This window comes from Oncorhynchus nerka, linkage group LG18 (genome assembly GCF_034236695.1).
Source record: "Oncorhynchus nerka isolate Pitt River linkage group LG18, Oner_Uvic_2.0, whole genome shotgun sequence".
Classification (NCBI taxonomy): domain Eukaryota; kingdom Metazoa; phylum Chordata; class Actinopteri; order Salmoniformes; family Salmonidae; genus Oncorhynchus; species Oncorhynchus nerka.
Window position 1 is genome coordinate 38,047,126 of NC_088413.1, and position 22,322 is coordinate 38,069,447.

Here is a 22,322-nt window from a genome sequence, read left to right on the forward strand (position 1 = left end):
AAAAGAACACAGCCTACCCCAGCACAAGTTGGTGACAGAGTCGCCTACCAGTGCGGATATCACGTCAAAAGATGGTGCAAAGAGTACTGGAGCAGGAGAAAGCCATTTCACAGGTTTTGTGCAGCGACAAGAAGACATTTAGCTCCCACCTATACAGATATAGATGTTCTTGAGTCCATCAACCAGGCATTGACCCCACTCCTAGAATTCACAGATGCTCTGTCTGGTGAGTCTTATGTCAGTGTGTCTTACTTGAAGCCAGTACTACACCTGTTCAATACAGAGGTCATGAAACCTGATGATGGTGAAACAGAGCTCACCCAAACCATCAAAACAATAGTCATGGACTATCTGAATGAGACATATGATGACCTAGCCACATATGACCTCCTGGACATAGCCTCGTTGGTCGACCCTCGGTTTAAAACACATGACATCAAAGAGGAGGAGGTGGGCCACATAAAAGCAAGAGCTGTCTCAGAGATGGTCAATGAGGGACATGAAAACCCAGCACAGGGAGATGTTGCTGCTGCTTCCCCACAAACTGCCAGCTAAAAAGTGAAAGTCACTGGGAATTTTTTCAAAAAACATTCTTACTACAGGTCTTACTGAAATCCAGCTGGTAGAAAAGGAACTCAGTTGCTACCGTCAGTCTCCTGAATCTGACAGTAATCCAGTCCACTGGACTGGTGGAAGATCCATCAAATAAACCGAAGCATTAAAAGCCTTCGGTTTGTTCAGGCAGGCTTGAGTCTGAAGCAGAAATTATCCTTTTAAACATTGTTTGATTAAAATTGTGATAATTATCATTAAAGCTAGAGACAGTAGACATACTTTTCTTTCTTGCTTGTAACTTGTAAGACAACTACCCCAACATAAATTATAATGTGCTATTTAGGCTAACAGTTATAATGCATATTGACTTTCGCAATTTTTATTTTTATTTTTTTCTTGCTCATGACTTGTAAGGCTTCACAGCTTAATTTTTTTTTAGTTAATGTTATTTGTGAGTTCTGCTTCTGACAATAAATAAAAAAAAACATTAAAGCCTTTGGTTTGTTTAGGCATTCTTGAGTCTGAAGCAGATATGCACCTTTTTAAACATGATTTGATTAACATTGTGATACTTATTGTTATCGAATGGAGAAAAAATAATATAAAACTTTCAGTGTGACTGAAGTATGTTTTGAGTTGAATGATGTAATGATTAGAAAGTTGTAGGACATTATTTGGGTAGAGAAATATGATGACAGCTCTAGTGATGATAGCGCTTTTAAAATTATTTTTGTGATTATTGAAGAACAATGTAGAATACAATGCATTCAGAAAGTTTTCAGACCCCTTGACTACTTCTAAATTGGATTAAGTTTAGTTTTTTTTACCCCTCAACAATCTACACACATTAACCCATAATGAAAAAGCAGACTGTTTTTTTTAGAAATGTTTGCAAATTAAATATCACATTTGCATAAGTATTCAGACCTTTTACTCAGTACTTTGTTGAAGCACCTTTGGCAGCGATGACAGCCTTGAGTCTTCTTGGGTGTGACTCTATTTGGGGAGTTTCTCCCATTCTTCTTTGCAGATACTCTCAAGCACTGTCAGGTTGGATGGGGAGGGTCGCTGCACAGCTATTTTCAGGTCTCTCCAGAGATGTTCGATCGGGTTCATGTCCGGGCTCTGGATGGGCCACTCAAGGACATTCAGAGACTTGTCACGAAGCAACTGCTGTGTTGTCTTGGTTGTGTGCTTAGGATCATTGTCCTGTTGGAAGATAAACCTTCATCCCAGTCTGAGGTCCTGAGTGCTCTGGATCAGGTTTTCATCAAGGAACTCTCTGTACATTGCTCCGTTCATCTTTCCCTCGATCCTGACTAGTCTCCCAATCCCTGCCACTGAAAAACATCCTCACAGCATGATGCTGCCATCACCATGCTTCACCTGGTGCCAGGTCTCCTCCAGGTGTGATGCTTGGCATTCAGGCCAAGGAGTTCAAACTTGGTTTCATCAGACCACAGTATCTCGTTTCTCATGGTCTGAGAGTCCTTTAGGGGCCTTTTGGAAAACTCCAAGCAGGCTGTCATGTGCCTTTTACTGAGGAGTGGCTTCCGTCTGGCCACTCTACCATAAAGGCCTGATTGGTGGAGTGCTGCAGAGATGGTTGTCCTTCTGGAAGGTTCACCCATCTCCACAGAGGAACACTGGGGCTCTTTCAGAGTGACCATCGGGTTCTTGGTCACCTCCCTGACCAAGGCCCTTCTCAAGGCCCGATTGCTCAGTTTGGCCGGGCAGTCAGCTCTAGGAAGAGTCTTGGTGGTTCCAAACGTCTTCCATTTAAGAATGATGGAGGCCACTGTGTTCTTGGGGACCTTCAATGCTGCAGACATTTTTTGGTACACTTCCCCAGATCTGTGCCTCGACACAATCCTGTTTCGCAGCTCTACGGGTAATTGCTTCAAGCTCATGGCTTGGTTTTTGCTCTGACATGCACTGTCAACTGTGGGACCTTATACAGACAGGTGTGTGCCTTTCCAAATCATGTCCAATCAATTTAATTTACCACAGATGGACACCATCAAGTTGTAGAAACATCTCAAGGATGATCAATGGAAACAGGATGCACCGGAGCTCAATTTTGAGTCTCATAGTAAAGGGTGTGAATACATATGTAAAAAAATATATATTCTAAAAACCTGTTTTTGCTTTGTCATCATGGGATATTGTGTGTTGATTAATGATTAAAAAATATTTAATCCATTTTAGAATAAGGCTGTAAAGTAACAAAATGTGGGGAAAGTCAATGGGTCTGAATACTTTCTGAACTCACTGTATGTAGACCTACTGATAGCTAGCTTTTGGCTAAAAGTACATTTCCTGAAGAAAATGTGGTGTGTGTGTGTGGTGCCAGCTTCTTTTGAAGTATGTGTGGTTTCGAAATATGTTATAGTCGTGGTAGTGTTGTGCGCCGCCCAATGGGACTCCAATCACGGCTGGTTGTGATACAGCCTGGAATCGAACCAGGGTCTGTAGTGATGCCTCTAGCACTGAGATGCTGTGCCTTACACCGCTGCACCACTCGGGAGCCCCCTGAGTGACTGTTTATAGTTGAAAAAGTAGATAGATGAAAAGATTGATTTAATGATTTGATTGGTTTATAGGATAGGACAGCCTGAACATTGGGTTGGTGTCGTCTCTAGCTTGAACTATTCAAGAGTTACAATTATTGTTGTTGGGTATTATATGCTAATGTATTCTCATTTAAGTAGTAATAATTTATAGTGGAGACCAGAGCTAGTGCGAACCAGAGCTAGCTAGCTATGCCCAGGACCAGAGCTGGGGTCAGAGCTAGTGCAGACCAGATCGGTAGTTGTGGTCAGTAGTTCTGTAGTTGTATTGCAGGTTCTTTGGACCCTACAGTATAGACATGGTCAGTACTTGTGAGGTTGTGGTCAGCATTTGTGCTTTTGTGGTCATTAGTTGTGCGGTTCAGTAGTTTTGTGATCAGTAGTTGTGTGGTTGTAGTCAGTAGCTGTGTAGTTCATTGGCTGTGGTCAGTAGTTGTGTGGTTGTAGTCAGTAGCTGTGTAGTTCATTGGCTGTGGTCAGTAGTTGTGGTCAGTCGTTTGGTAAGTACAGTTGAAGTCAGAAGTTTACACTTGGAGTCATTAAAACTTGTTTTTCAACCACTCCACAAATTTCTTGTTAACAAACTATAGTTTTGGCAAGTTGGTTAGGACATCTACTTTGTGCATAATTTGAATCAATTGGAGGTGTACCTGTTGATGTATTTCAAGGCCTACCTTCAAACTCAGTACCTCTTTGCTTGACATCATGGGAAAATCAAATCAGCCAGGAACTCAGAAAAAAAATTGTAGACCTCCACAAGTCTGGTTCATCCTTGGGAGCAATTTCCAAACGCCTGAAGGTACCACGTTCATCTGTACGAACAATAGTACGCAAGTATAAACACCATGGGACCACACAGCCGTCATACTGCTCAGGAAGGAGACGCGCTCTGACTACTAGAGATGAATGTACTTTGGTGCGAAAAGTGAAAATCAATCACAGAACATCAGCAAAGGACCTTGTAAAGATGCTGGAGGAAAAAGGTACAAAATGATCTATATTCACAGTAAAACTAGTCCTATGTTGACATTACCTCAGGCCCCTCAGGCTGCTCAGCAAGGAAGAAGCCACTGCTCCAAAACCGCCATAAATAATCCAGACTACAGTTTGCAACTGCACACGGGGACAAAGATCGTTCTTTTTGGAGAAATGTCCTCTCGTCTGATGAAACAAAAATAGAACAGTTTGGCCATAATGACCATTGTTATGTTTGGAGTGAAAAGGGAGAGGCTTGCAAGCCGAAGAACACCATCCCAACCATGATGCACAGGGGGTGGCAGCATCATGTTGTGGGGGTGCTGGTGCACTTCACAAAATAGATGGCATGATGAGGAAGGACAATTATGTGGATATATTGAAGCAACATCTCAAGACATCAGTCAGGAAGTCAAAGCTTGGTCCAAATGGACAATGACCCCAAGCATACTTCCAAAGTTGTGGCAAAATGCCATAAGGACAACAAAGTCAAGGTATTGGAGTGGCCATCACAAAGCCCTGACCTCAATCCCATAGACAAGTTATGGGCAGACCTGAAAAATATGTGCGAGCAAGGAGGCCTACAAACCTGACTCAGTTACACCAGCTCTGTCAGGAGGAATGGGCCAGAATTCACCCAACTTATTGTTGGAAGCTTGTGGAAAGCTACCTGTCACGTTTGACCCAAGTTAAACAATTTAAAGGCAATTCTACCAAATACTAATTGAGTGTATGTAAACTTCTGACCCACTGGGAATGTGATTAAAGAAATAAAAGCAGAAATAAATCATTCTCTCTACTATTATTCTGACGGTTCACATTCTTAAAATAAAGTGGTGATCTAACTGACATAAGACAAGGAATTGTTACTGGGATTAAATGTCACGACGAATTAAAAAAATTAAACACTCAGTTTAAATGTATTTGGCTAAGCTGTATGTAAACTTCCGACTTCAACTGTAGCTGTGTATTCAGTAGTTGTGTGGTTGTGGTCAGTAGTTGTGGTCAGTAGTTTTGTGGTTGTGGTCAGTAGATTTGTGGTTGTGGTCAGTAGTTTTGTGGTTGTGGTGGTCAGTAGTTGTGTGGTTGTGGACAGCAGTTGTGGTCAATAGTTGTGGTCAGTGGTTTGGTAAGTAGCTGTGTATTCAGTAGTTGTTTGGTTGTGGTCTGTAGTTGTAGTCAGCATTTGTGGTTGTGGTCAGTAGTTATTTGGTTGTGTGGTCAGTAATTTAGTGGTTGTGGTCAGTAGTTTAGGTCAGTAGTTATGTGGTCGTGGTAAGGAGTTGTGTTCAGTAGTTGTTGTCAGGAGTTATGGTCTGTAGTTGTGTTTTTTGTGGTCAGTAGCTGTGGGTATTATTTGTGTGGTTGTGGGTAGTAGTTTAGGTCAGTAGTTGTGGTCATTACGTTTTGGGCAGTAGTTTTTGTAAATAGTTGTTGTGGTCAGTAGTTGTGTGGTTGTGGTCAGTAGTTAGGGTCAGTAGTTAGGGTCAGTAGTTATGGTTAGTAGTTGTGTGGTTGTGGTTCAGTAGTTGTGTGGTCAGCAGTTGTGGTCAGTAGTTAAGTGATTGTGGTCAGTTGTGGTCAATAGTTTTAGTTATTAGATGTGGGCAGTAGCTGTGGTCCGTAGTTGTGTGGTCATGGTCAGTATGTGGTCGGGAGTTGTGTTCAGTAGTTGTGTAGTCAGTAATTGTGTGGCTGTAGTCGATAGTTGTGGTGAGTAGTTGTGGTCAGTAGTTTAGTGAATGGTCAGTAGTTGTGTGGTCAGTGTTTGTGGTCAGGAGTTGTGTGGTTGTGGTCAAGAGTTAATCTGTAGGTGTGTTGTGGTCAGTAGTTGTAGGTAGTAGTGGTGTTCGGGAGTTATGCTTAGTAGTTGTGCTCAGTAGTTGCGGTAAGTAGTTGTGTGGTTCAGTAGTTGTGTGGTCAGTAGTTGGTTGCAGTCAGTAGTTGTGTGATTGTGGTCAGTAGTTTTGGTCATTAGTTGTGTGGTTAGTCAGTAGTTGTGTGGTTGTGTTCAGTGTCTAAACTACTTTTGTTGTCTTTGAAAACTGAAAGAAGTGCAATGAGAAGTGATGGGTGAAATATCTAGAGTGAATGGTGGCAATTGTTATCCGTTTGCTAGGCAACAGTTTTGTTCATCATTCAGATTTGAAAAGCAGAGAAGTAGAGGAAGATTTCATATGCTCTAACTTTTTGTCTAAGTTATTGGCCAAGTGGTCAAAGTAGAGGATTTGTGTCAAAAGTTGCATTTACAGTGTGTTGGAACTGAGGATGTCACAATGGGGCCTTTAGAATTATGAGGATTTGCCATGAAAGTGGTTGGAGGACAAAAATAAGAACAATAAAAATGTATAACTTAAAAAGTAGAAAATATATCAATAAATTGTAGGTAAGTACACTATTCCTGACCAATCTACACATTTTAAAGTTTGAAATTATTTTCTAGCTTAAACGGTGTAAGAGGAGAAGCGACCTAAATAATAATGGTAAAAGGTATGACGAAGATTTAAAGTTGAGACTTTTGCTTTGCAAGTCCCACCTAAAAACACTTCACTCTTGAAATGTAAGTCATAGAACTTTGGTATTTAACTGCTGATGTGACTGTAAAACTGTTCTTTCCCCCCATCTGTGTTTCCCTCAGGTGTTCCGACACCGAGCTCGGAAATTCTGCGACACACCCTAAACATGCTGGTGCGAGAGAGGAAAATCTACCCAACACCTGAGGGCTACTTCATTGTCACTCCCCAGGCCTACTTTATCACCCCCAACCTCATCCGATCCAACAGCAAGTGGTACCACCTGGACGACCGGCAGCAGCAACAACAACAGCAGCAGTGTACCTCCCCACAGTCGGGCACCATCACGCCCTCCACCCCGGGCTGCACGAGGGAGAGGCCCAACCAGAAAAACCACGGTGACTCCTACAACACGTACCGCGATGATACACCCATACCTCATGCCCCGGCTTACCAGAGGAAGTCTCCCAAGGAGCCTCGGGGAGAGCCCCCCTCCTACCCTGAGCCCCCTCCGGCTCCCGTTCAGACGTCATCACAGTTGCAAGAGCCTCTGATGGACAAGAGCAAGAGCAATGCCCCCTTCCCCTACAAGACTGACACGCTGACCAAAAAAAAGGAGGGCAGTGGTGGTGGCAGCAGTGCCGAGAAGCAATCAAAGAAATTTGGGCTGAAACTGTTCAGGCTGAGCTTCAAGAAAGACAAGCTGAGGCAGCTGGCCACGTTCTCGGCCCAGTTCCCCCCAGAGGAATGGCCCCTCCGCGATGAGGACGCGCCTGCCATCACCATCCCCCGCACTGTAGAGATGGAGATCATCCGGCGGATCAACCCAGACCTGACGGTGGAGAATGTGGCACGCCACACGGCCGTGATGAAGAGGCTGGAGGAGGAGCGTGCCCAGAGGAGAAAAGCAGGCAGCTCGGCTGAGCACAGTGCACGCAGCCGGAGGAGCCGTGGTCACCGTCGGGTGCCGCACGGCAAGTCCCGTTCACACAGCAAGGCTCGCGTCTCCCGGGGTGGCCCGTCCGAGAGTTCCAACCTGGACATGGCCATGGTGGACAGGGATTACAGCCGCTTCTTCAGCCACTCGCTGGTGCGCTCCCCTCGTGAGGCCATGTACACATTGGAGCGCAAACGAAGCGGCGGGACTTACATAGTCCACAGTAACCCCAACATTCCAGAGTCCCACTTCCCCGTCACCCCAGAGTGGGACGTGTCCGGGGAATTGGCGAAAAGGAGGACAGAGATGCCTTTCCCCGAGCCCTCGCGCGGGACATCCAGCGGGAGAGTGCACCGAAGCCACAGTCAAACTCAAGAAGGAAGGAAGTCGCGCGACGAGATGCCCGATCAGGCTAAGGAGAGGTCCCGCTCCATGGATAACGCTTTGAGCCCTCTGGGCGGAATGAGCACCTCTTTGGGGATGTCAGAGGACTATGAGCGGAGTCCCGACGAGCGGAGTCATTACTACACAGATGATGGGACTTTGCGGGCCTCCCAGAAGTCGTCCCACTACTCAAGGATCATGTTCTCGGCTGCCAAGTTCAACTCTGAAATGTATGTGCCTGATTTGGGGAAGGGGAGCTTAGGGAAGGGGAGCTTGGACGAGTCTAGGATCCGAAGCCCACTGGAAAGGAACAAGAGCAGAGACAGCTTGCCGGCCTACAGTGATCTGAAGGGACTCTCGCCCAAGCCCTCGGCGGACGACTACTTCCAGTGCAATACGTCGAACGAAACAATCCTTACCGCCCCTTCACCTCTGTCAAAAGCAGACCACGACACGTTAACCTCTTCTGAGGGAATCCGGAAGGGCACTCCGGCTGATCGCCACACCCCTCACCTTACCTCTCCCCTCACAATGGAATACAAAGAGGACTCTTTGGCAAAGGGACAAAACGGCTCAAAACGGCCAACACCAAGCCAGACCCCAGAGCCCATGCCTAATGGACGTTTGATACAACACCAACACAACGTAGACCCTGGAGGGGGAGGCGGTGGTGGTGGGGCAGACAAGAGGAAGGAGATCTTCAGCAAGGACACTTTGTTCAAGCCTCCGCACAACGCGTTGACTGCAGGCTACGTGGACGGCACCTACACCAAGTCGGGCACCCTGCGAAAGACCCCACACATCAAATCAGCCGATGTTCTTGACAATCTAGAGGCCCAGCAGCCTTCGAATTCAGCAGCTTCCCCCGCTTCCGCCCTGGGCCTCCAGGGCTCCGAGCCAGCGGTCCCGTCAGCCTCCGAGGCCGCCTTTGACTACTACAATGTGTCGGACGATGACGAGGAGGAGGTGGTGGTGGAGGAGGCCTCACGGGAGGAGTTAGTGGCGGCAGAGGTCAAAGGGCACGGGCAGGGTGAAATCGGAACCATGCAGTGGCTTCTGGAGCGGGAGAAGGAGCGTGATCTGCAGCTCAAGTTTGAGACTAACCTCACGCTGCTCAGCCCCAAGGAGACAGAGAACAGTAGCAGCCAGAAGTCAGCACATTCGGCACGTCTGGATAGCATGGACAGCAGCAGTGTGACTGTAGACAGTGGATTCAACTCCCCAAGGTAAGCAGAACCCAGTTTGTCCACTACAGCAACCAGAGGGTTATGACCAAAGAATACACATAGAAAGTGTATATCATCACAGTCTGTCAAATGTAAACAGCTGGAGACACCTCCAAAAATGACAAGTTATGTTTCGTACACTCCGCTGCGGATTTGAGATCAAATGTTTTATATGAGGCGACAGTACAAAATGTCACCTTTTATTCGAGGGTATTTTCATACATATCTGTTTTACCGTTTAGATAATGAATGCACTTTATGTATCTAGTCCCTCCATGTGAAGGTGTCATGAGTTTTTGGACAAATTCAAAAGTTTACTATACAAACGCATTGGAAGGCACTTGTTGATCTCAAATACAAAATGCTGAAGGATAGAGCCAAATTAAAAGTTTTAGCTTCACTGTCCAAATAAATACGTATGTTTTTGACACGACATTGTTTTTTTGTATATATTTTTAATGGACATATAAAGAAATACAAATTACAAATTATTATTATTTGAAACACCTTCCTCCCTTTAACAACAAAAGCAGCATACATTTTTTGCATTTTTTAAAATTTAACCTTTATTTAACCAGGTAGGCAAGTTGAGAACAAGCAAAGCAGTTCGACACATACAACACAGAGTTACACATGGAATAAACAAACCTACAGTCAATAATGTAGTATTTAATACAATACATTAACATTTTTTTAAACTAATTTACAATTGGAGATAATATATAATTATACATAAGCACACAAGTACACATATACACAATGTGTATCCTGTTGGCCAAAATTCTTACTCCTGATCAATAGAGGGCAACTGTACAAAAAAAGGAAATTAAAGGCTGCCATCTCAAGTAAATGTTATCAGTAGAGCCTCTCGAAGTGTATTACATTTTTTCTAAGTGTAGAAAAGACATTAGATCTTTCAACCAAGATGATATAGTGGGAGGTTTGAAGGATTTCCAGTAAAGCAAGATCTGCAGACGGGCTATAAGGGAAGCAAAGGCTACAACGTCCGCTTTAATTTTAGTGAGACTAGGCAACTACGATGGAACTCCAAATATACATTTGAAGTCGGAAGTTTACATACACTTAGGTTGGAGTCATTAAAACTTTTTTGTTTGTTTGTCTTATTAACAAAAAATAGTTTTGGCAAGTCAGTTAGGACATCTACTTTGTGCATGACACAAGTCATTTTTCCAACTATTGTTTACAGACAGATTATTCATTCACTGCATCACAATTCCAGTGGGTCAGAAGTTAACATACTTAAGTTAACAAGACTGTGCCTTTAAACAGGCTTAGAAAATTCCAGAAAATTATGTCATGGCTTTAGAAGCTGTTAGGCTAATTGACATAATTTGAATCAATTGGGGTGGGGGTGTTACGTGTGGATGTATTTCAAGGCCTACCTTCAAACTCAGTGCCTCTTTGCTTGACATCATGGGAAAATCAAAAGAAATCAGCCGAGACCTCAGAAAGAAATGGTAGACCTCCACAAGTCTGGTTCATCCTTGGGAGCAATTTCCAAATGCCTGAAGGTACCACGTTCATCTGTACGAACAATAGTACGCAAGTATAAACACCATGGGACCACGCAGCCGTCATACCGCTCAGGAAGGAGACGTGTTCTGTCTGCTAGAGATGAATGTACTTTGGTGCGAAAAGTGCAAATCAATCCCAGGACAGCAGCAAAGGACCGTCTGAAGATCCTGGAGGAAACCGGTACAAAAGTATCTTTATCCACAGTAAAACGAGTCCTATATCGACATAACCTGAAAGGCCTCTTAGCAAGGAAGAAGCCTCTGCTCCAAAACTACCATAAAAAAAGCCAGACTACGGTTTGCAACTGCACATGGGGACAAAGCTCATACTTTTTGGTTGAAATATCCTCTGCTTTGATGAAACAAAAATAGAACTGTTTGGCCATAATGACCATTTTTATGTTTGGAGTAAAAAGCGGGAGGCTTGCAAGCCGAAGAACACCATCCCAATTGTGAAGCACAGGGGTGGCAGCATCATGTTGTGGGGGTGCTTTGCTGATGGAGGGACTGGTGCACTTCACAAAATAGATGGTATGATGAGGAAGGACAATTATGTGGATATATTGAAGCAACATCTCAAGACATCAGTCAGGAAGTTAAAGCTTGGTTGCAAATGTGTCTTCCAAATGGACAATGACCCCAAGCATACTTCCAAAGTTGTGGCAAATGGCTTAAGGACAACAAAGTCAAGGTATTGGAGTGGCCATCAAAGCCCTGACCTCAATCCTATAGATAATATGTGGGCAGAACTGAGAAAGTGTGTGCGAGCAAGGATGCCTACAAACCTGACTCAGTTACACCAGCTCTGTCAGGAGGAATGGGACAAAATTCACCCAACTCATTTTGGGAAGCTGGTGGAAGGCTACCTGTAACATTTGACCCAAGTTAAACAATGTAAAGGCAATGCTACCAAATACTAAGTGAGTGTATGTAAACTTCTGACCCACTGGAAATGTGATGAAATAAATAAAAGTTTAAATAAATCATTCTCTGTACTTTTATTCTGGCATTTCACATTCTTAAAATAAAGTGGGGATCCTAACTGACCTAAGAGGGGGCATTTTTTACTGGGATTAAATGTCAGGAATTGTGAAACTGAGTTTAAATGTACTTGGCTAAGGTGTATGTTAGCTACACTTGAAGTCGGACGTTATTAGAGGACAAGGCTACAGGTCAGTATCTCAAATTTTAGAGAGAGTATAAAAACAGGATGACCAATACTCTGACAGCTTAGAACATGAATAAAACACATGAGTTTGGTCCGCCGGAGAGAATGAACGTCTATCACGTGTCATTCGTGTCTGGGAGGAATTTACCATGTTTTTCTTTGTTGTAATGAAGTCTGTACAAGACTTTGAACTGAATGAAACTTAACCGAGCACATGAGGATGTGGAGTTAACCCTAAGAAGGTCCTCCTCCCACCAGTCATCTGCCAGGTCAAGTTCAAGTTCACTACCCCAGTCTTGATTTAGTTTATTGGAGAGTGTTCAGAGGAAAGCACAATGTCATATAATCTAGAAATCAGACCTAAACGTCTCCACAGGAGGGACAAAATCTCCTCTAGCAACGTCTTGGGAGGCAGTTTGAGGAAAGGTGGGAAAATGAGAGCGAACAAAGTTACGGGCTTGAAAATAGCGGAAAAGATTGAGAATTAGAAAAAAAGAATGAGCCAGATTAGGTTTAGCGATGAGATCATTAGAACTGTCAAACGTCCCGTCTAAAAATACATCTTTGAAACAAACCAAACCGCTCTCATGCCACAAAACCAAAAAAAGCCTGGTGGGGTTTGGAGGGTAAAAATAGGTGGTTGTTACAGGTGGGGCTTAGGAGAGAAGTTAAGGTCCCCGCCGAAGATGAGGCGGTGGGTGTCAAGATTAGGGAGGCTAAAAGAGATGTCATAAATCTAGTGTCATCCCAGTTAGGGGCGAAACATTCGCAAGTACTACAGGGGTTTGGAAGAGGGTGCCACTAACTATTGTATAAGGATCTGAAATGATCTGTGAGGGTGAAAACTGTACTCGTTTGTGAATCACTATTGCTGTTCCCCTGACTTTTGCCGTTAAACACGTGAATGAAAAACCTGTCCAACCCATGCTTTACGCAATCAAGTATGGTCATTTCTTGAAAGAAATGCAATATCAGTATCCAGGCTCTTCAGATGTGAAAATACTCTGACACGCTTAATTTCCCCCCCACAACCGCAAATGTTTCATGTCACCAGTCTGACTGGAAGCCCCAAGATACCATCCTGACTTGTTGTTGAACTAGACATTAATCTTCATAAGAGGAGAAGTCAAATGAAAAAGAAAGAGGAAAAGAGAGATTGAGAGAGGAGCAGCATAAAACATATATACAAATCCTCTAAAAAAGCAGAGCACAAGAATATTTGGATAATGCCAACATAAAGCCCTCTCACCATCCCGAACATTCCAAACATACACAAAAATTATAGTACAATACACTTCAAAGAGAAAAAAAATGAAAACACACAAATCCTAAACTCGTCATTATTAACGAGACGAGTAGCAGGAATTCTCTTTTACTCAGCATCCGTTGATTACCCTACATCTCTGTGAGGTCAAACATTTTAAATGAACCAGTAGGCTATGAAAAGTATCGCCCCCTGAATTGTTAAATTGTTAAACGTCCTAAGGAAGAAACAATAAATAAAAGTATACAAACGGACAACTAGTATTGTGGATATGTACAATTAAGCAAACAAACCGTGGGTCTAAACTCTTCAGCTAGTGCAACAAATAAACAACAAGAGTACAGTTGGAAGAGAGGAGTGATATTATTAGACTCTAATGTCATAGTGGAGACAAAGAAAAAGGGAATGTAACTGAGGACCGTCTGTGACCAACATCACCAACTATGGCCAACGTAAGCCACGACAGTTCAGAATGTCCATAAAAAAAGAGTAAAAAATACAATTAAAATAACGGTGGACAGGATCGGTGTCTAACTAGCTAGTAATATTAGTATCCAAAATGATCTAAAGGCTGCCATACTGCAATGTAGGCTATAGATTGCCATTAGTGGTGCAGCAAGTTCAAAGCTTTCGTAAAAAGAAAGAAATCAAAATGCTGCGCTTTTAAAAGTCATTGCCTTTGATTAAGAAACTGAACAAGATCAAATGGAAGTTTAAAGAGCAGTGAGACAGCGTAGTATGTAATTGTCAACAACACAAACGAGTTATGTGCTGCTTCAAACATACTTACTGTAGCCAGCAAGCTTTAGCATATTTTTTTATTTTACCTTTATTTAACTAGGCAAGTCAGTTAATTAAGACAAAAATATTATTTCCAATGACAGCCTAGGAACAGTGGGTTAACTGCCTTGTTCAGGGGCAGAATGACAGATTTGTACCTTGTCAGCTCGGGGATTCAATCTTACAACCTTTCGGTTACTAGTCCAATGCTCTAATCACTAGGCTACGCTGCCGGATTGTTTCCCTTAGAAACGGATCAATAGATGGCCCTAGATGTATACTTGCCAGTCAAAATTTTTAGAACACCTACTCATTCAAGGGTTTTTCTTTATTTTAACAATTTTCTACATTTGTAGAACAATACTGAAGAAATCAAAACTTTGAAATAACACATATGGAATCATGTAGTAACCAGAAAAGTGTTAAACAAATCAAAATATATTTTATATTGGAGATTCTTCAAAATAGCCACCCTTTGCCTTGATGACAGCTTCGCACACTCTTGGCATTCTCTATACTAGCTTCATGAGGCAGTCGCCTGGAATGCATTTCAATTAACAGGTGTGCCTTCTCAAAACTTAATTTGTGGAATTTTTTCCTTCATAATGCGTTTGAGCCAATCAGTTGTGTTGTGACAATGTAGGGAGGGTATACAGAAGATAGTTAAAGACCAAGTCCATTATGGCAAGACCAACTCAAATAAGCAAAGAGAAACGACAGTCCATTACTTTAGGACATGAAGGTCAGTTATTACGTAACATTTTGTTTTTAAAGTTTCTTCAAGTGCAGTCACAAAAACCATCAATCGCTATGATGATGGCTCTCTTGAGGACTGCCACAGGAAAGGAAGACCCAGAGTTACCTCTGCTGCAGATGATAGGTTCATTAGAGTTACCAGTGTCAGAAATTGCAGCCCAAATAAATGCTTCACAGTTAAAGTAACAGACACATCTCAACATCAACTGTTCAGAGGAGACTGCGTGAATCAGGCCTTCATTGTCTAATTGCAGCACAGAAACCACTACTAAAGGACACCAATAAGAAAAGAGACTTGCTTGGGCCAAGAAACACGAGCAATGGACATTAGACCGGTGGAACTTTGGTCTGGAGTCCAAATGTGAGATTTTTGGTTCCAACCGTCGTCTTTGTGAGACGCTGTGTGGGTGAAGGGATGATCGCTGCATGTGTATTTCCCACCGTAAAGCATGGAGGAGGAGGTGTTATGGTGTGGGGGTGCTTTGCTGGTGACACTGTCAGTGATTTATTTAGAATGCAAGGCACACAACCAGCATGGCTACCACAGCATTCTGCAGTGATACGCCATTCCATGTGGTTTGGGCTTTGTGGGACTATAATTTGTTTTTCAACAGGACAATGACCCAACACAACTCTAGGCTGTGTAAGGGCTATTTGACCAAGAAGGAGAGTGATGAGTGCTGCATCAGATGACCTGTCCTCCACAATCCCCCGAACTCAACCCAATTGAGATGGTTTGAGATGAGTTGGACCGCAGAGTGAAGGAAAAGCATTCCAAGTTAAGCTGGTTGAGAGAATGCCAAGAGTGTGCAAAGCTGTCAAGGCAAAGGGTGGCTATTTGAAGCATCTCAAATATAAAATATATTTTGATTCGTTTAACACTTTTTTTGTTACTGCATGATTCCATATGTGTTATTTCGTTGTTTTGATGTCTTCACTATTATTCTACAATGTCGATAATAGTGCAAATAAAGAAAAACACTTGAATGAGTAGGTGTACTAAAACTTTTGACCGGTAATATATGTAGCCTAGTGTCCACACGGTCACTAGAACTCATGTTACCCAAATAATACAGGCAGGTGAGAAATCATCCCAATTCAGGAATTCAATGTATGTGCTGTCGGTAGAAGGACTCAGCTTCTTCAGGAGTTTCGAAAAATGGACCTTGCCGTTAAAGGTGACACGAAGACGGGCAGGATAAATCACCCCAAAGTGGATTCCCTTCTTGTACAGAGTGGACTTGATGTCGTTGAATGCGGCCCGTTTCTTTACCAGGCTAGAACTGAAATCCTGATAGAACGTGATCTTGTGGCCTTGGAAGGGGATGTCACTATGTTCCCTTGCCCACCAAAGGACAGGCTCCTTTGTATCGATGGAACCGCACTATGATGGGACGCGGTCGGCCGCCTGGGCGAGGTTTCGGTGCAAGGCTGCAGTGGGCTCTATCGATTTCAGGGACATTGGGAAAAGCCTCATCGCCCAAAATTTCCTTGAACAGCTCCTCCATGAACTGGGTTGGAGATCCTGTCTCAGAATCCTCTGGCAGTCCAATCACACAGATATTCTGACATTTTGAACATTACATCAAATCTTCCACTTGTAGCTGCAGAGACTTGTTGGCGGCGGCCAGATCATCAAGCCTGGTTTCCAGCATAGAGAGTTTTCGCTGTGTCCCGGCCTCAACTTCGGCCAGTGTGGTAGTGTGAGATGCCACAGAACCCCAGATGGTTTCCACAGTTGCCTGAATTGGAGCCAGTGCAGCCTCCAGGGAGTTATTCAGCAATTCGGTGAGTTCTGCTGCCAAACTTTCACGTGATTTCCCCAGCTCTCTGGCGAGGATCTCCAGTGTTATCGGGTTAGCCGTGGCTATTGAAGCCTTCAATGAAGTTGGGATCGTATCTGAAGTTGATTTGGTCGAGTGTGATGTTTTTTTCCGTCGATTTTCCAAAGCGTGTGACTAGTTTGCGCATGCTAACTTAGGTCTCTATTACGCTCTATTACTTGGTAATTAAAATGACTTTTGAGGTCATGAGAAATAAAATAAAATAAAATCCAATTTTATTGGTCACATACACATGGTTAGCAGATGTTAATGCTTCTGTAGCGAAATGCTTGTGCTTCTAGTTCCGACCATGCAGTAATACCTAACAAGTAATCTAACAATTTCACAACAACTACCTTATACACACAAGTGTAAAGGAATAAATAAGAAGTATGAATTTAGGCGAAACGTAGGATTATTTACAGAAGTTGCTGAAGAGACCTCGTACAACTTATTTCTACATTGCTCAACCGGAAGCCGACACAACATTGTTACGGTATCTAGCAAAAGAGTGTAGGAGCAGTTGCTAACTAACCGTAAAGAACTTAAGCTAGTTAGCTAACTATCTTTGAGGCAAAACATTTCACTTACTTAGTTAGTCAGGTAATGTACCGCTATTTTCTAGCAAAAGTAATGCTGCCTCCCAAAGGGATAAGGTGGCTCTGCTAAGGTTTTATTTGGATGTTTGTGATGTGTCCTCTTTCCAAGGGTATTAGCATTAGTAGAACAGACATTTCCATTCCAAGCAATATACACAGTAATAGCATGCCAGTGGCTTGGCCATCCTATCCATGCATCATGTTACCACACACACCTGCTTGGAGAAGCTGTCTTTAGAATGGTATTAAAGGGATACTTCTAGATTTTTCCAATGATCTACTTCCCTGGAGTCAGATGAACTCGTGGAAACCACGACCAGGGTATCCTGCCCAAGGGACTGCGGTTGAAAATTAGCCGGCTGGCTAAAACTGGCACTTTTACTGAAACGTTGATTAATGTGCACTGTTCCTGTAAAAATAAACTCAAACTCAAACTATTCTTATATTTGTATGTCCAGTATCAAATCAAATTCAAATAAAATTGTATTGGTCACATACACGTGGTTAGCAGATGTTATTGTGAGTGTAGTGAAATGCTTATTTTATTATTTTTATTTGATTTATTTCACCTTTATTTAACCAGGTAGGCTAGTTGAGAACAAGTTCTCATTTGCAACTGCGACCTGGCCAAGATAAAGCGAAGCAATTCGACACATACAACAACAGAGTTACACATGGAATAAACAAAACATACAGTCAATAATATAGTAGAACAAAATAAAACAAAAAGTCTATATACAGTGAGTGCAAATGAGGTAAGTTAAGGAAATAAATAGGCCATGGTGGCGAAGTAATTACAATATAGCAATTAAACACTGGAATGGTAGATGCTTCTAGATCCGACAGGTAATATCTTAATGAAGTTGAAGGTCGTTTCATGAGCCAATGCTAACTAGCATTAGCGCAATGACTGGAAGTCTATGTGTATCTGCAAGCTCACAGAGACATCCCCCCCCCCAAAAAATTGTCACAGGCCTACACACAATACACCATAATGTCAAAGTGGAATAGTTTTACAAATTAGTTAAAAAAATAAAAGCTGAAATGTCTTGAGTCAATAAGTATTCAAACCCTTTGTTATGGCAAGTCTAAATAAATGCAGGAGTAAAAATTTGCTTAACACCTCTTTTGGGTTGCAATCCCGTTAACGGGATGATATGACAACAGCCAGTGAAAGTGCAGGGCGCCAAATTCAAAACAACAGAAATCTCATAATTTAAATTCCTCAAACATACATGTATCTTATACCGTTTTAAAGGTAGTCTTGTTGTTAATCCCACCACAGTATCCGATTTCAAATATGCTTTTCAGCAAACGCACCACACACGATTATGTTAGGTCACCACCAAACCACAATAAAAACAGCCATTTTTCCAGCCAAAGAGAGGAGTCATAAAAAGCACAAATAGAGATAAAATGAATCACTAACCTTTGATGATCTTCATCAGATGACACTCATAGGACTTCATGTTACACAATACATGTATGTTTTGTTTGATAAAGTTCATATTTATATTTAAAAAATCTGAGTTTACATAGGCGCGTTACATTCACTAGTTCCAAAAACATCAAGTGATTTTGCATAGCCACATCGATTCAACAGAAATACTCATCATAAATGTAGATTATAATACAAGTTATACACATGGAAATATAGATATACCTCTCCTTAATGTAACCGCTGTGTCAGATTTAAAAACTTTACGGAAAAGGCAAACCATGCAATAATCAGACGGCGCTCGGAACAATAGTCAAATTAGCCGCCATGTTGGAGTCAACATAAACCATAAATTACATGCTAAATATTCCCTTACCTTTGATATTCATCAGAATGCACTCCCAGGAATCCCAGGTCCACAATAAATGCTTGATTTGTTCAATAATGTCTGTTATTTATGTCCAATTAGCTACTTTTGTTTGCGCGTTTGGTACAAAATCTTCAGAAAGTTGTATTACAGGTTGAAGAAACATTTCAAAGTAAGTACAGAATCAATCATTAGGATGTTTTTATCGTAAATTTTCAATAAAGTTCCAACCAGAGAATTCCTTTGTGTCTTGAGGAGGAACGGAACACAGGAAGATATCATGCGGTATGCGCGTGACCTGGAACTGGCTCTCTGCCAGTAGTCTGATTCATTCCCCTCTTATTCAGTCCCACAACACAGTAGAAGCCTCATTCAAATTTTTATAGACCGTTGACATCTAGTGGAAGCCCTAGGAATGAGTCTTCATTCATATCGCAATGGGATTTCAATAGGGAATGGTTTGAAAATATACCAACCTCCGATTTCTCACTTCCTGTTTGGATTTCTTCTCAGGTTCTTGCCTGCCATATGAGTTCTGTTATACTCACAGACATCATTCAAACAGAAACTTCAGAGTGTGTTCTGTCCAATACTAATAATAATATGCATAAATTAGCAACTGAGACTGAGGAGCAGGCCGTTTACTCTGGGCACCTTTCATCCAAGCTACTCAATAGTGCCCCTGCAGCCATAAGAAGTTTAACAAGTCACAAAATAAGTTGTATGGACTCTTATGTGCATTAATAGTGGTTAACATGATTTTTGAATCACTACCTCATCTACAATTATCTGTAAGGTCCCTGAAACACAGATTCAACAAGAAAGAGCAGGGAGGTCTTCCAATGCCTTGCAAAGAAGGGCACCTGATAGATGGGTAAATAAATACGATTTTGAATATCCCTTTGAGCATAGTGAAGTTATTAATTACACTTTGGATGGTGTGTCAATACAACTGATGATGGAACAACAATATTGTAGTTATTCACACATATGATACAGCACACTGGCTGGCTCGTAGGTGTATGTATGTCTGTGGGTCTGGAAGAAAAGTGTGTGGCAATGCACTGCCATTGGTGCACAGCACGTTGGCTGTGCCAAAATGAATTGACAACCCAAATCATTGCCCAGGCCAGATAGAAATGTGTCACGGGCTGGATCTGGCCAGCGGGTCTTGTGTTTGACACACAGGGTTTGAGATTTCAAATGTACACATTACCTTGAAAGAAGTCTTTGGACAAGGAGAGACTGCAATCCATGCTTTGGTTTATATAAACTAGCCACCAACCGCTAATATTATTCTAACCAAAAACACAATTTCCCCAAGTTAGCATGGTTTAAATTGCATGCCCAAATCCTCCCCAAGTAACTTTCAACTAAGTCATAAAGCTACACAATCAAATTTTTGGTTAGAAAATGAAAAGCTGTTGGTGGCAGTGGCTAGTTTACTTCCCACTTATTGCAAGTCTCTGTTGTCCCCATCCTCTAATTCTCTTTCTGTCCTCTCCTTCTCTTTACTCCACGGATGTGTCTCCGTCTCACTGTCGTGACAGGACACGTGAAAGCCTGGCTTCCAACACGTCGAGCATCATGGAGAGCAATAGACGACAGAATCCAGCATTGAGTCCGGGCCACATGGGCACCACCAGCATCGGTCCGCCTTTCAGCTTTCGCACCATCCCAGAACCCCCCCATACCGCACAGCCTGAGAAACTGCAGAAGTCTTCAACCTGCCTGGCATCCATCACCAGCGTCTGACCTGACATACAGACAGACATACATCAAGGCCTGAAATGGAGGACGTGGATTATTAAGGTTATGGTAGGGACCATTGGGGGTAATAGGGGGGGGTGGGGGGGGGGGTGGAGAAGGCAGAAGTTGGGTCACGTTGTGCCCCCACCTTCTCCTCACCCATCCACACACACATGTCCACCCTCCCTCACCCAACCCCCAGAAAATCCAACTACTACTGGGACTGTTAACCACACAGGCATGGCTTCCAGAGACTGTTTCCACAGCTTCAAAACTTCACTGCAAAAAAACAAACAAACAAACAAAATGACAACCACAAAATAAAGAAACTATCCTGACCTTGATTCATTTTGTCTCCCATTGCAAGAGAGCCAATCAGGAATTATCTTGATTTGGATTATATCGACTTTAATTTTGTTTTTGGGACAGATTTCCAGATTCCTCAATGTTGGTATTAGAGAAATGTAGTCACATTTGGGAAAATCTATACTTTTACGTGTTATTTCCAATCTATGTCCAATGAAATGTTTTCTATCAAGAATTATAAATAATTTATCAGGAGAATTATCTTATTTGTATGTTGATGTTGATGCACAGTATTAAAAATAATGAAGGAAGAGATAAGGAGGTGGAAAGGCAAAATGTCAGAGGTTCCAATTTGTGTAGTGCAAAGCAAAATAGGCTATTGTAGTTCTATCCATACAGTATAATTTATTCATAAGTACAATAATGTATACTCAAAACTTTTTTTATATTTAAGTGACTGAAACAAAATCATTCAAATGAATAATGACAATTTAGTAAGGGAAACGGTTGTTTTACATTGTTAGTTGAATTATTAAGTTTCCATCCTGGAGCACTAATGTGCCTTTTCTGTGGTATTTATGACTAAATAAAAAAAATATTGAAAAAATTCTTTATCCAACACATAATCTCAGGTCATAAGAATTTATTCTCTTGAACACACGCACACACACACTCTGTGATCTTGTTGGTGGTGTGTGAGGAGTTTGCCTTGCTGATCAGTGGCTCTCTGAGTGTTGTAATTGGTTTGAAAGGACTTGACTTTTCTGTTTGTTTCAGATGTGTTTGCCTTTTCACTACATGTTTGCCAGAGTGTGCATAGATGGACCATAAAATGGTAGCATCGGCTGCAAATTGTAACTATATATCCCAGGGGTATAGGACAGACAAACACCTTGTTTCACTAAACATGTTTATCACTATCATTGCCAGAGCCATCAAGGCATTTATACAACTTATGTCTGCGGTATTTCTCCTTAAGTGTTGTTTTATGAAATTGACCAGCTACTAAATTGTCTTTGCAAATTTGCAAAATCTCACAAAAAAATTAGAGCATGCGGAATAGCGATGGCTACCTTGCAAGAGAATAGTGAAGAGTTATTGCAGTCCTGCCTCTTTATTCACAATATTGTTTGTATCACAATACTGTAAGTATCGTGTTTTGGGAATTTGTTTTTCTTGTACAGGTGCTAAGATTTCTATATGAAACGCTCTATTCAATCCTTAATGCTGAAGATCTGCTTTTTAGCACGATTGACAATTAAAGGCCAATGGTTTGAAAGGACTTTACTTTTCTGTAAATTGTCCTAAAACAAGTATCAAAGCTACATTAGGGGTTAAGTTAATTACCCCCCACATGCAAATTGCAATGTGCATTAT

The 22,322-nt window shown here is 42.1% G+C and overlaps 1 protein-coding gene across 1 annotated transcript in view; it reads left to right on the plus strand.

Annotated features, from left to right (window-relative positions):
• LOC115145812 (storkhead-box protein 2-like) overlaps positions 1-20,933 on the plus strand; it is a 35,542-nt gene extending 14,609 nt beyond the window's left edge. Inside the window, exons 3-4 of the mRNA XM_029687356.2 lie at positions 6,739-9,160; positions 20,441-20,933. Of these exons, the coding sequence (XP_029543216.2) occupies positions 6,739-9,160; positions 20,441-20,645 (2,627 nt within the window). The 3' untranslated portion in view covers positions 20,646-20,933. The remainder of the gene's footprint in view (positions 1-6,738; positions 9,161-20,440) is intronic.
• The last annotated feature ends 1,389 nt before the right edge of the window (positions 20,934-22,322 follow it).